The sequence below is a fragment of the Pieris napi genome, chromosome 17, assembly GCF_905475465.1.
Source record: "Pieris napi chromosome 17, ilPieNapi1.2, whole genome shotgun sequence".
Classification (NCBI taxonomy): Eukaryota; Metazoa; Arthropoda; class Insecta; order Lepidoptera; family Pieridae; genus Pieris; species Pieris napi.
This window is the reverse complement of record NC_062250.1, coordinates 988,818-1,002,266: the sequence shown is the minus strand read 5'-3', so window position 1 is coordinate 1,002,266 and position 13,449 is coordinate 988,818. Positions and strand designations below refer to the sequence as shown.

The 13,449-nt window shown below is 32.5% G+C and overlaps 3 protein-coding genes across 5 annotated transcripts; 2 read left to right on the top strand and 1 right to left on the bottom strand.

Moving 5' to 3' along the window:
• Window positions 1-11: 11 nt before the first annotated feature.
• Window positions 12-2,193, top strand: LOC125057746 (clathrin light chain). 2 transcript variants are annotated; one of them, XM_047661617.1, is made up of 6 exons: window positions 12-299; window positions 471-635; window positions 781-892; window positions 1,187-1,198; window positions 1,627-1,812; window positions 1,919-2,193. In XM_047661617.1, exons 1-6 carry the CDS (start codon window positions 134-136, stop codon window positions 1,923-1,925), a joined length of 648 nt encoding a protein of 215 aa, XP_047517573.1. In that variant the 5' UTR covers window positions 12-133; the 3' UTR covers window positions 1,926-2,193. The 2 variants fall into 2 exon arrangements, with proteins under 2 accessions (XP_047517573.1, XP_047517574.1); XM_047661618.1 differs by lacking the exon at window positions 1,187-1,198 and having other exon boundaries at window positions 14-299.
• On the bottom strand, window positions 165-3,858 carry LOC125057744 (phosphatidylinositol N-acetylglucosaminyltransferase subunit A). The gene is made up of 2 exons (XM_047661615.1): window positions 3,811-3,858; window positions 165-3,720 (listed from the first exon to the last, which is right to left on the bottom strand). Exons 1-2 carry the CDS (start codon window positions 3,823-3,825, stop codon window positions 2,422-2,424), a joined length of 1,314 nt encoding a protein of 437 aa, XP_047517571.1. The 5' UTR covers window positions 3,826-3,858; the 3' UTR covers window positions 165-2,421.
• An 890-nt stretch (window positions 3,859-4,748) lies between these two features.
• Window positions 4,749-13,067, top strand: LOC125057898 (alkylated DNA repair protein alkB homolog 8). 2 transcript variants are annotated; one of them, XM_047661837.1, is made up of 8 exons: window positions 4,749-4,923; window positions 5,012-5,246; window positions 5,332-5,646; window positions 5,820-5,979; window positions 6,166-6,406; window positions 10,140-10,295; window positions 11,373-11,537; window positions 11,909-13,067. In XM_047661837.1, the coding sequence occupies exons 1-8, from the start codon at window positions 4,828-4,830 to the stop codon at window positions 12,296-12,298; spliced, it is 1,758 nt and encodes a 585-aa protein (XP_047517793.1). In that variant the 5' UTR covers window positions 4,749-4,827; the 3' UTR covers window positions 12,299-13,067. The 2 variants fall into 2 exon arrangements, with proteins under 2 accessions (XP_047517793.1, XP_047517795.1); XM_047661839.1 differs by having other exon boundaries at window positions 4,809-4,923; window positions 5,145-5,246.
• Window positions 13,068-13,449: the final 382 nt, after the last annotated feature.

Genomic DNA, 13,449 nt, shown 5'->3' with positions numbered 1-13,449 from the left:
TGTCGGTTTTAAGTATTGACGTCAGACGGTCAGACACAAAACTTGTAATTTATTGAATCACTAGGAGTTCTGAAATCCGAAGAGTTCCTTAATTTTATTGAATTACTTGCACTTTGTACTTCAATTATTGAAAATGGATGATTTTGGTGATAATTTTGTTCAACCCGAAGTGGACCCTGCAGCCGAATTCTTGGCTCGTGAACAGAATCAGCTCGCAGGTCTAGAAGATGACCTGGAAACAAGTGCACCGCCCCCTGTTGCGACGAGTTTAGCTTCAAATGGACTTGACGATTTCGTGGGTAATATATTCCTTTTCGTTTATTAATGCATCACTATAGATCTTATAAGTTTCCAAGCAAGGAATATTTTTAAGTAACTTTTAATTATTGCCCAGATATGTTCCTTTCGTAGTGGGTTAAAACAATACACCAAATAATAAATATAAACTATAATTTACTGTCTTTGCATAGAAGTACCAAGTGCAGCAGCTTTTGACGCGAATGGTTTGATGGATGATGAACCTACTGTGGCTCCAGCCGCAACCCCTGTAGTTTCGGTATTTAAACAAGAAAGAGAAGAGCCCGAAAAAATCAAACTGTGGAGGGAAGAACAAAAAAAGAGACTAGAGGAGAAAGGTAAAGAATAATTTATTATGAAAGGACATATATACACTATTCCTCACTTGAGTAAATCTTGTTTATCTCTACTATTGTGATTAGTCTACCTTTTAAGATGTTGTATCCTTTACACATATATATAGTGATTTGTCGCAAATTATAGATGCTGAAGAAGAGATGAAGAAGCAAGAAATGCTAAAAGTGGCGAAAAAGGAACTAGAAGATTGGTACAAGACACATGAAGAACAGATATCAAAAACCAAAGCTGCTAATAGGTAAAATATTCATATAGTATCATAAAATTTCTTTTGTAAAACCAACATATATATTATAAAACCACATCTACAATTGTTTTTTTATATGTAATAATACAATAGAAAGCTTATTCAAGTAGTAAATTGCATGTAAATAATGTATATATATTAAAATATATAAAATCATAGTAGCTTAAAAATAACAACCACTTAATTATTAGGATTTATGAGAGCTTGTAGATTTGGTATAATTTAAGACAAAAATTTAATTCTATTTACTGTGCCTTATATAATTTTTTTTTTCTATGCACGCAGGGAGTCTGCAAAGTGAGTACAGCAATATAGGGGCTCAATACTAATTTTTTGTTCTCGGTGGTGGTGTTTTATTATTTTTTGGGTCATAGGTAATCTGGGGTTTGTTAAGCAAAAAGTTAACAGGGTTTTGTTCTGTCCACATTGAATAATATTAAAAGATCATATAATGGTAATAATGATGTTGCAGATAAATTTTTTGCTAAAATATTAACCAAATACATAGGTGTTAGTTTTTTAACTCGTTTTTCACAACATAAATAATAAATAAATATTTTTCTTGTTTATTAAGGTAACAACACCTTTAAATTTTACAAAATCATTGTACCATAATAAGCTATATATTTTTAATCATGTAACATTGTGCCTAATTGTAAAGATTTTTCAATTATGAATATTAAGTATTATTAAACTTTCTTATTGTAACCTTTAAAAATACCTAGAAATGCAGAAAAAGCACTAGCACGTGGTTCAGAGAGTACTGTCGAGGAAGGCAATGAGTGGGCTCGTGTATCAGAGCTCTGTGACTTTGGCCCACGCAGGGGTCGCGATGTAGCCCGTCTGCGATCTATTGTGTTGCAGCTGAAGCAGTCTGGAGTCAGTCCTAAATATCCACCTCGTGCTAAAGTGTAAGTTCTTAACATGTCCAATATGCACCATATAAAATACATAATATTATTTATTTGTAAGTGTCATGAATAAAATTGGATTGACTTGAATGAAATTTCTTTTCAGGGCCTGAAGAAGCTGAATTAACTACAACAGTTATTAGCCTAAATTTTTGTCATTAATCTTGATAAAATGTCACAGTTGCTAAAATACTAATAAAAACGTTACGTTTAAAATAGAGTAAAAATTATATTCTATTGAGTAACAGACTGTTATTGTATGTAACAGACTGTCATTGTATATGTATTTATAATTTTTTCCATGTTGTTCAATAATGTGGCTAATGTTATTGCATGATTATTTGGCCATAGTATTATAAATAAATATCATTCCACAGTTAATAGACTTTTAATATAAAATCATTTAATGAACTAAATAAATTAGAACTCATTACATGACAATAAAAAACATGCATGCTTTGTATATCATATTATATACAAAACCTGTATAACCTGTTTTTTCTTATAAAGTATTTTTTGGTATTCATATTTGTATTAAGTCTGAATTTAGATTTGTTTAAACTTGTTTATGCCTTAATATAAATAAAATCATAAACATTTATATTTACATCATAACTTCAAATCCCTAGCTATATCAATATGTTTCCTTTTGTATACTCTTTCAACTAATTGCAACAATAAATACATTAAACTTATGACTAACAAAAAGGGCCACACACCACAGGAGAGATAGCTTTTCAACTGCAAACCTAAAGGTTTATTTTTATTGAGCAAAATTCTGTCATATACAATCTCTGTTCTTCTTGTAACATCCATCCAATTATACATAGTCCTAACATTTGTATTGCACCGGTATGGACATACAAAGTGTCCATCTCTTATGTCCATTATGGCTACTTCTAAGCTATTTATTATACTACAAACATTTGGTTCAGCTAAATAAATCATATCATCTGGTAGTACTTCAGGTATACCACCAACTTTGGTTGAAACAACCTTTAGACCACAAGAGGCAGCCTCAACAATAGCCATACAATATGCTTCTGTTAGGGATGTATTCAAAAATATATCCCCTTTAACTAACACATCTCTTACTTCTGAGTGCTTAAGACTGCCAAGTAAGGTAACACAGTGCTGAAAGCCCTTTCTCTCTCTTACTTCTTGCAATAACCACATTTTAGGACCATCTCCTCCTATAATAAACCTAATATTAGGATAACGGGGACACATATCTGCTATTACTGCAGCCATTAAATCTACACCTTTTCTATAAACTAGTCTAGAAACAATTACAATTGTAACATAATTTGGATCTCTTTGGCTAGGATCTGGGATAAAAGAATATGCATCAACAGCATTTGGTATAACAGATACTTTATGGGCCTTAACTTTTGCTCGAAGCACTGTATTCTCTTTTCCTGTATGTGATACACATATGCAATGGTCACACTCACACAAGCACATTTGTAAATATTTATTAGTTAATACTGCAGACATATCAGCAAAACCAAATAGGCTGTGATCTGTAAAAACAGTTTTGAGTCCCATTAATTTTCCTATTATAGACACTTCATGAGCAAGTACACTAAAAGCTGAATGGCCATGAACAATGCTGATGCTCTCTCGTATCAAAATATAACGGACAATAGCTATATTACAAATCATGGTTGGGAGAGCACATTGGCTATAAAAGACTCTAATAGGCAAATAATATACTTTTAAGCCTCTGGTTAAATACCGAACTCCAACACGTTCTCCATAACAATGTGTTATCACAATAACTTTATGACCACGTTTTATCAAACATAAAGATAGATTGTAAATATGTTCCTCAACTCCACCAGTGTTTGGATAAAAGAAATCTGAAGCCATACATACAACATGCTTTCCTTTCCTGGAAAGCGGTTCCTAGAATGTAAAAGAAAAATGTATAACTCTATGAATGAAATTGAAATAAACAATTTCCAAACAAAAATATTATACCTACTTAAAACTTACCGTTTGTAAATTCATTTTTCTTTATTATATGAATAACTTATATGATGCATAATATGATAAATTAACTTTTTTGTTTTTTTCATATAAAATATTTAATAATGATGTTGTTTAATGTTTTAAACTTTAAATAAATAAAAGTCAGCACTCGCTACTCAGCGATTCAGCGACGAGCGAGACTACGCTTATTTTTTTTATTTTAACCTGTGAAATGTGATTATGGGTATGTTCCGATATACACTGCGACCACTGTACAGAGTACCGTCAATTTAGTATACTGTGAAACCGTTTCTCTATAGCCAGCTATACTGGTTACAATTTAAAACGGAACGCAGTCCAGTATACTAGTCAGCTTCGTTTTTCGACACGGTTTTCAAATGAGTGCATCAAAGTTTTTCAATTCAACAAGAAAAACTATTATTGGAGTATTATCGCATTAAAAAAATCTATATTAATATTAACTGTCAATTGAATTAATACTACAAAGAAAGTAAGTTAGAATTTTAAATGTTTGTTATTAAACTGTAAGTTATATCAGCCGTTAGGCATTCAAGTGGTTTTGATTGATCACGTGATCAAAGCACTGCGAGTACCTTACCTCGAAAACGCCAGTGCTCGCAGTAGGAGTATAGCGGGGATTTGTGACGTCATATATTTCCTAGGACGCTGCGGCTGTATACTGCAGTCCATAGCGGAACAAATTTTTGAACAGTGGGAGCACTATACAGTACTCGCAGTGTATATCGGAACATACCCAATGTGAATACTAAATATGATTGCTGTATGTCAAAAATGAATTGGTGTTGACAGTGGAGTGTCTGACAGTGAATCCTTCGTATTATATGATATCCTGTATATATCTTGTCATAGTTGCTTACAATGTCTTACTAGTCTGTGTTATAGTACTGTCAGTTAACATTTCGAGGTTATGTTTAGATTAAATTTAACCATCAATATTCAATATTTACATATTTAAATTTTCCTGTAGTCTAATCAACCTAGACCAAATTGTGTATTGAAATGGAGAAATTAAAACAAATAAATCGTAAATGTAAACGATTTTCAGCACGCTTAAAGACTTCAAAGGGAGTTTTATGTGTTGAAACACCAAGTACTGTAAGTAAACACTGTTAAGATTATACTAAAAAATAACGTCGTTTTTAAATTGACTTATTTTATTTATACAAATATTTTATTTGTTTAGAACATAGTGTTGTGTAACGTAGGCCAGGCTACTGGCTTCCTTAAGGAAGATGCTAACAATCTCCTACAGAAGCTTCCCACAGTGAACTTACTTAAATACATTGCTGAAAAAGGCGAATCACACTCTTTTTTAGTTTTTGCTGATGTTGAAAGTTCTCGACTGTTTCATGAAGCTCACAATGGTAAAGCAAAGGCGATGAATGGAACAGTGATTTATATGAATTATGTTGAAGGAGGTGAGTTAACCAAATTATTATTACCTACTATTTGTCTGTATGTAGGCACTTAAAAGTTTTAACATAACATAAAATAAATTTCTAGTTCCAAGTGATGAGATAATATGCACAGTACATCCACCAAAAGGGCTTCAAATAATACCTGATTTTATTACAATTGAAGAAGAAAAAGAATTTATAACACTATTTGATTGGATAGATCAGTCTAACCTAAAGAATCGACAAGTAAAACATTACGGGTATGAATTTAGATATGGCAGCAATGATGTGGATTTAAACGCCCCCTTAGATGAAGAAATTCCTCCTCAATGTGACATTTTATGGGAAAGATTGAGAGCTCAAGGCATTGCTATAAATGTACCAGATCAACTTACTGTAAATAAATATTTGCCAGGACAAGGTAATAATTGTTACTGAAGAAGTTTACAAAAGTAGAAATCAAACGTTTTTTCAAAACACTTATTAAAAGTTTTTTAAAAATTCCTTTAAAAATTGAAATCTTAAATGTACAGCTTAAAAAATACTTGATTTGAGTCTGTCTATATAATGTAGTGTATTAACAAAAAATTTCAGGAATTCCATCACATGTTGATAGACACAGCCCCTTTGAGGACACAATTTTATCTCTGTCACTAGGCTCCGATGTTGTTATGGACTGGAAGCATCATAGTAATAAATATGTACCCATTGTGGTGCCTGCTCGGTCTATGCTTGTTATGCAGGAGGAGGCAAGGTAAATTCTTAAATCTTTTTTTGGGTTGACTTTGACAAAAAATTATGGTTCTACAGGTGTTTCATAAATTCATTATTATATATTGCTTACCAAAATTATATAAAAACAACCAATTTTTTCAGCCATTAAATAAATAAAATAATAAATTAATGATAAATTATATTTCCTCTTTAATCTATTTTATAGATATGACTGGCAACATGCTATTCAACCTCGTACATGGGACCCTATAGTACAAACCAGAAAACACGAAAGAGTTATAACTGGCGATACCAGACCTCGGGACACAAGGATATCTCTTACTTTCCGTAAGACAAGAGAGGGACCGTGTGAATGTTGTTATAACATTTTGTGTGACCGATTTAAAAAAGATGGGGAATTAGACAATGTATTAGCATCGCATTTAGAGGAATTGCATGTACATCAGGTATATTATTTGCAACCATGTTACACTACAAACTTACCATAAACCATAATATTACAAAAAATTATTATAAAGGCTTGTCCTTTTTATTACTCAATTGTTGTCGTTATTGAAAGTGTGTGTGATGTAGAGTGAATCATTGTATGGTAGACAAGCTAAACCAATTGATTTTGACGCTTAAGAGAGTTTGTCGTTAAGTCGATTGATGTTACATGGAGATTACACTGTATATAATAAATAGAATTTGGCAAACACAATATAAGATTTTTAATAATATCAACTGTATATAAATAAGTAGGCACAGGACAGGAGGCTGATTAGTTACTGGCCTATTAGATTGACAAATGACCATGATACAGACACGGAAATCTCAGTCCCAGACCTAAAAAGGGTGTAGCACCACTGATTTATTTTATTTATGTATAAATACATAGATAATTATGTTATGAGCTTATAAATTTTATCGAGGTAGACCTATTTTTTGGACACTGGCTGAGTTCACAAGGGCTGCTTGTTATGTTATTAGTAATAAGATCTAGCTATATATATATATATATTTTAATGAATTTTTAATTGTAGAATTATCAGAATTCACAATAATACTGTAGGTATTATTTAAAAGTAGTTCTTTTGTATTAGTAGTAACTGTTAATATAGAATAATATGTGGTATATATATTAGGGTGGGTCACTCTAGTTAGGAAAAAAATAAAAGTTGCCGAATCAAATTCTAATAGTAAAATTATGTTGTAGTGTACTCTAAAAAGTAATTTTAGCTAAAAAACGGATAATGAAACATACATCTTCAGCCCGCGCATGCGCTTCAAAATTATATGCTTTTGAGAGAAACATGTATTACTAAATAGCATAGTTCTTTATTAGAAATTACTTAAAATACTATTGAAACCTTACAAATATTTAGTGAAAGACATATATTAACGTTTAAAACAAAAAAAACTTTAACAAATACACATAAAGGTAATCAAAAAATTATTTGTTTTTATACAAAAAATCCCGCCTACTATCGAATTTCGGCATAACTTTCCTTGAAGCAAGTTTCGCATGAATGATGCCCTCTCTTGTTTTTTTATCACATGCCGACATTGCAGCTTCTGTCACTATCTTTACACTTCGTTCAACCGCTTGTGTATGGCAAGGCAGCCTAATAAACAACATTCTTTCGTCACCGTTTTTCTCTATTATCTGAATAAGTTCGTCATTAGTTTGATTTCTTAGAATAGGTGGATCAAAGTTGGTTTCTTGCCAGTTTATTAGATCAATGTAACATTTAGCATCAAAATTAAGTTTAGGCACTTCAAAAGTGCGTGGCAGTTTCCCCGTTGTAGATGAACTACGCGCTTTTAGAATTCTTCTAGCTGCAAGTTCTCTTATATGCTTTTCTCCATCTGTTAACATCGCTAATAGTAGACTTTCAGGGTGAGCAAAATATGCGTTGCGTTGAATAACAGGATCTATGATTGCTTTTAATGCACTTGATAAAAATCGCGAACTTTCAATCAATTTCCAGAGGTGCCGTGATCCATCTTTGCATGATGAGTGTGTCTTTATTTGGAACCACACGGGGGCATATACTTTTACAATGTATTGAGCCAAAATTATTAAATTAGTTGATGGCGTTGGCGTAGAAATGTAAAGACGCAAGATCCGGTTTGCCTTAGTCAACCAACGAGCATGTGACATTTTTCCAGGTGATTGGTTTGCTAAGTCATGTGAACAATTTCCAGTAATTACTGCTAGGGTAATTTCATACAAATATTTTTGGTCTGTGCTTAAGTCATCAGGTTTTTGCGTTGGGAATTGACCCGGTATTGACTCAAATTCAACTACAGCTCGCGTTTCACACTTATCCAGCAACTTACCAATAGGACCATTGTACGTAGATGGACCAGAGGTTTTACCATCCATATAGTCAAACAAATGCCTCAAGGGCAGTTCATTTAAATGCAGCAAGCAAATTATCCATTGCAATGGTCTCTGAAGTCTTTTTTCAAATAGCCTTATAACACCACTAAATTTACCTGTGTTGGTCACTGTTCCATCGCATCCAATAGCCAGGAGGTCAACAGCACTTATATTTTTGGCAAACAGAAGAGCGTTTATTGATATCTCAATGGCCTTTGCAGTTCCTTGTAATGGCGTCACATACCCTACATAAATGGACTCCGGTTCTTTAATTACAGAAACGTGTTCTTCAATAACTACTCGCTTGTACCTTTTGGTTCCCTTTTCGACTACCTTCAGGGTTTTATCTTTCCGCCCATCAAAATATAAAGCAGGCAAGTTTAAAGGCGCTTGATTCTTTAGAAACGCGTCCCGTGTTTTCCTTCTTTCCCTTCGCAGTTTTGATTTATCTATTACGATACCTGAAGAAAGTTCGTATAAAACCGCAGAAGCAATCGCAGCACCAGCTCTGTCGGATACTCCATATCGGTCACATATTTGCGACAACACCGGTAAACTTTTCGCGCATTTCTTATTTCCCATAGTTCCTGAGGTAGAAGGTAAGGGCTCTTGTATATTTTTGTGTAGATTTTTCGGAAATAAAACACTTGTATCAGAATCACTACTTGTTGATAACATTAATTCTTGTTCTGGCATTTTGGATGGGTTGTTATCGCTCTTCAGACAGACTTTTGTTGAAGCTTGCTTTCGAGCAAACTTTGTTTGTAACCTTTTTGTTCGATTGCGATCAATGCCACCGATTCTTATTTTTCTTTCACCCCGTTGATCAATCAAAAAGTCGTGTTCTTCCTTAGGCACTTTAACTTCTCTGGGACAATTGCATTGACTTATTATCTTGCATTTGCATGAACAAATATCGAACAAAATTTCGCTTTTCTGCAAGAACTCAGTTTTTTTCTCAGTTGACAATCTTTTCAATGATTTGATAATATTTTTGCATTTGGAATGATAAGCTTTCAGGAGCTGAATGACTCTTGTATGCGAGATTACAGGGATTGATGCTTTTTGCCATACTCCTTCAACTTTTTGAGTTACAATTCCTGCAATTTCGGAAAACGCGGGCTCTTTGTTACTGCTATTTTTAATTTTCACCTGTAGTCTATTCCACTCGTAACATTTCATGACATCCTGGTATGTTGGTAACACGTTTTCTTTTATATCTTCTATAGTTCCAAATATAGGGCACTTGTATGACTGTCTATTATTTGACATGATAGGAAAATTTAACTTCCAAGTTCTAAAACAAAAATTACATAATTTACAATTTCGCATCATTTCACTAGAAACTAGCCACATTGATACATGAATTCTCTGAATGTACTTACCCCAAAATATCTTCTTTTAATAAACAACACAGTTTATATAACAAAATTAACGTGTATTTCAATGGATACTAATTAAAACATTAAACTATACCCAACATCAAACGTGTAGCTTAAGGTGTAAAAGTGGGTACTTGAGCTATTTTTTTCAAAACTTCAAGGGCGTTGCGCGGGCTGTTCCACTTAAAATAATTCAATAATATTTTAAGGGGTTTATAACGATACCTAACTACAACATATTTTCGCTATTAAAAATCGATAACTAAAAAAAAAAATTTTTGACCCACCCTAATATATATATGGAAATAAATAAATAAAAACTTTTAAGGACCATGACTGGCTGATTTATATTAAGTTAATCCTTTAGTTTACGAAAAAACAGCTAAGAAAAGTAATATTTTAAACTAATAATATATGATAAATGTATTTCAGGTGTATGAACAAATAGCAGGCCACTTTAGTACGACGCGTCACAAGCGCTGGCCTCGGGTTGATGAATTTTTGCAGAGCATACCCTCAGGAGCAGTGTTACTAGATCTTGGGGCCGGAAATGGAAAGAATATATTGAAGAGGAATGATATCTTACAGGTATGAAAGAAATAATATTGTCTTATTCAAACTCTGTTGCTTGAAGTAGTAGTTCTTCCACAGTTCTTGACATTTCTTGGTAGTTGTTTTACTATTGATATAAAATCATAGAGAAAGAGAGAAAAAATATTTGACATATGATTTTGTGCTTTACGTAAAGTCTTCTACATAGTATTGTCTTTGATTAACATAACTCATAACATTAAAAGAAAAACGCTTTTTACCGGATTAAAGTTATGTATTATTATAAATTTACAACTATTTGACATAATTTTAAATTTATCCGACGTTTCGCGTGCTTTACAGCGTGCGTGGAGCGTGCGAAACGTCGGATAAATTTAAAATTATGTCAAATAGTTGTAAATTTATAATAATACATAACTTTAATCCGGTAAAAAGCGTTTTTCTTTTAAAGTCTTCTACATATAACACTTATTATAATTTAACTACTTTTGCACAAGAAGTATAGTTTCAGCATATTAATTGTTTCATTGTAGAATTTTGAAGTTGGGTAGCGAAAAAGCTTCATATATAGGAAAGCACATATTGAAAAATTACAGAACAAAGTAGAGAGCTCTGTTGATGTGTTAAAACAACTAAGGGAAACTGTTAACCATGATGCGGTATTAGCTGCTTATCATGCATATGTTTCATCTATACTTAGATATGGAATTCGAAGTAAATAGGGTATTTTATCCAAAAAAAAATTTATTAAAGCAAACTATCTTGATAGTTGTGTACCTTTGTTTAAGAATCTCAAAATCTTCTTTTTTATTTGTTCATCATGTATTTTTTATTAAATCCTTTTTTATTACGTGCAATAAAGTATTTTCTTTTCTTGTTCTTATGTCAATTATAAACATGAAACAATTGGAGGTTGCCAGACACTAGATTTAAATGTTAATAACACATTTAATAAAAAATAATTATAAAATTGAGTTTGTGGTATATAATTTCTCACGTCGTTAGAACGTATTGAATTTTTATTTTCACCATTATGAAATTTCTCTGACACAATAGAATAAAATTAAAAATGATTAAATGCCAATTAATTTACATTAAAATAAAACATTCCAGATAGCTGGCGAACGTAGTGCAGGGTTGTTATTAGAATGTTCGGCGCACACACGCGCTATATCTGGCTCGGATTGTGTCAGACTTGACTTACTTCATTCGCCGTTAAGGGACGAGTGTGCGGACGTCATTATTTGTATCGCTGTCATACACCACTTTTGTAGCGAGGTGGGTGATATTCCGTTTGCATTCCCATACACGCAAAATTACGATCGCAAATTGAGTGTTTCTTTGTTTCAAATTTTTGTTACAAAAATATATAAATATTTCTTACAAATTTATTATAAAATCAAAATGTGTTAATAAATCGGTATTTTTCTACTATTTTTACCAAAGTAGACCTTTTTCTGACAAATTTAATTAGCTCTAGGAACACAGACTAGCTCTATGGTTTTACGGTCTCAGGCCTAATAATTTATTTTTTATTAATAAGTTTTCCCTTGCGTTGATTTGTACTGTTAAAAGTCGTTATTTATGTGTTATAGAAGAACTATTTAGTAAGAAACATTAAGTAAGAGTATTTTTCCTTAACATTTCAGGCAAGAAGAAAACAATCGATCCTTACGATCGCGCGTCTTCTTCGTCCTGGAGGTGTTGCCCTCATCACAGTATGGGCCAAAGACCAGACCAAATCGAACTACTTGGACACAAACAAGGAAAACCGCGATACAGACCTAGTCACCACGATTGGGGGTGTAAATCTTCCAATACACGAAAATAGAACACAATTTCAGCATTCAGATCTCCTAGTTCCGTGGAAGTTGAGGCAAATCCGGGATAAAAAGTTAACGAATACATCCGACACGTTTTTGAGGTATTACCACGTGTTCGAAGATGGCGAATTGGATGATTTGTGTAAACCGGAACTCGAGATTGAGAACAGTTTCTATGAGGAAGGGAATTGGTGTGTTGTTTGTAAGAAATTGTAAAAGGTTTGTTGTGTATATCGGATAGTCTTTCATTTAGACAATGTTGTGAAGACATAGATTATTTTATAGTGAAGTCACTATTCACACTTCAATCGTTAAATGTCAGCTGTCTAACGTCATCGTTCGCGTCATCTGTCAATCTTGAATTCGTGATGACATTGAAGTTACCTCATATCATAGAGTACCTCATGTAAAGGAAATAGAGTTAACACGCAACATTGAAGCGCAATGCCTTGAGTTAGTTGTGGAAACTAATGGCGCAAAACGCGCGAAGGCGTAATTTCAAATTATGTGATGACCATTTTGGTAAAACTTTTTAATTATTATCATATGAAGTGTGCGTACCTGGTAATAATAATGTCGGTATATCAATGGGACTTAATCAACGAGATTCATGAATCTTAAAATTAGAGCATATGACCAACTTTCCGCGACTTGAAAACAATAGGAATCCGTTGATGTGTCAAGTTGCAAGTAACCAAACCATGAAACGATTCTTACCTTTTTTTGGATGCGGAAAAGAATATCGCTTATGACCCGAAATAGAAGATAAATAAAATTACTCTTTTTTTAACAAAGTCCAAATCAGGGGCAATTCAAGGTAAAAAGAGTCTCCAAATTCCAGAAATTCAAGCCAAGTTGTGATTATAAGTCTATTTGTGAAACAATAACAAAACACGCAAAATTAAGGTTTGCACAGGAAAAGACAATGAATAAAAGATGCCATCGGCCATGACAGTTACAACCACAGATTACATTTTTAAAACTTCTACCACTGCAAATGGTGCTTAATAACGCACGTAATTGTTGTAAGAACTTTATTTGTACGCAAAATAAATATACTTTAAAGTTTAAACTATTTATATTGTTCTGTTAATTAAAAATAAAAATTCTATGATTTGTTTTTTTTTCATCCTTAACCCTAGTTTATCCAGGCTATGTAGTATAAATTAGAAAAACAACAACCAATTTCAACTTTTATTAAAAAAAAAAAAAAACATCTACAAAATAAAAATTCTAAAATTGTACATGACATGTCTAACAGTGACAATAGCGTATTTACCTCAATTGTAGTATACTACATACTAATAATTTGATAACAACACAATTATGACAGTTCATCAAATATGGGCATTTGTACAAACAATACG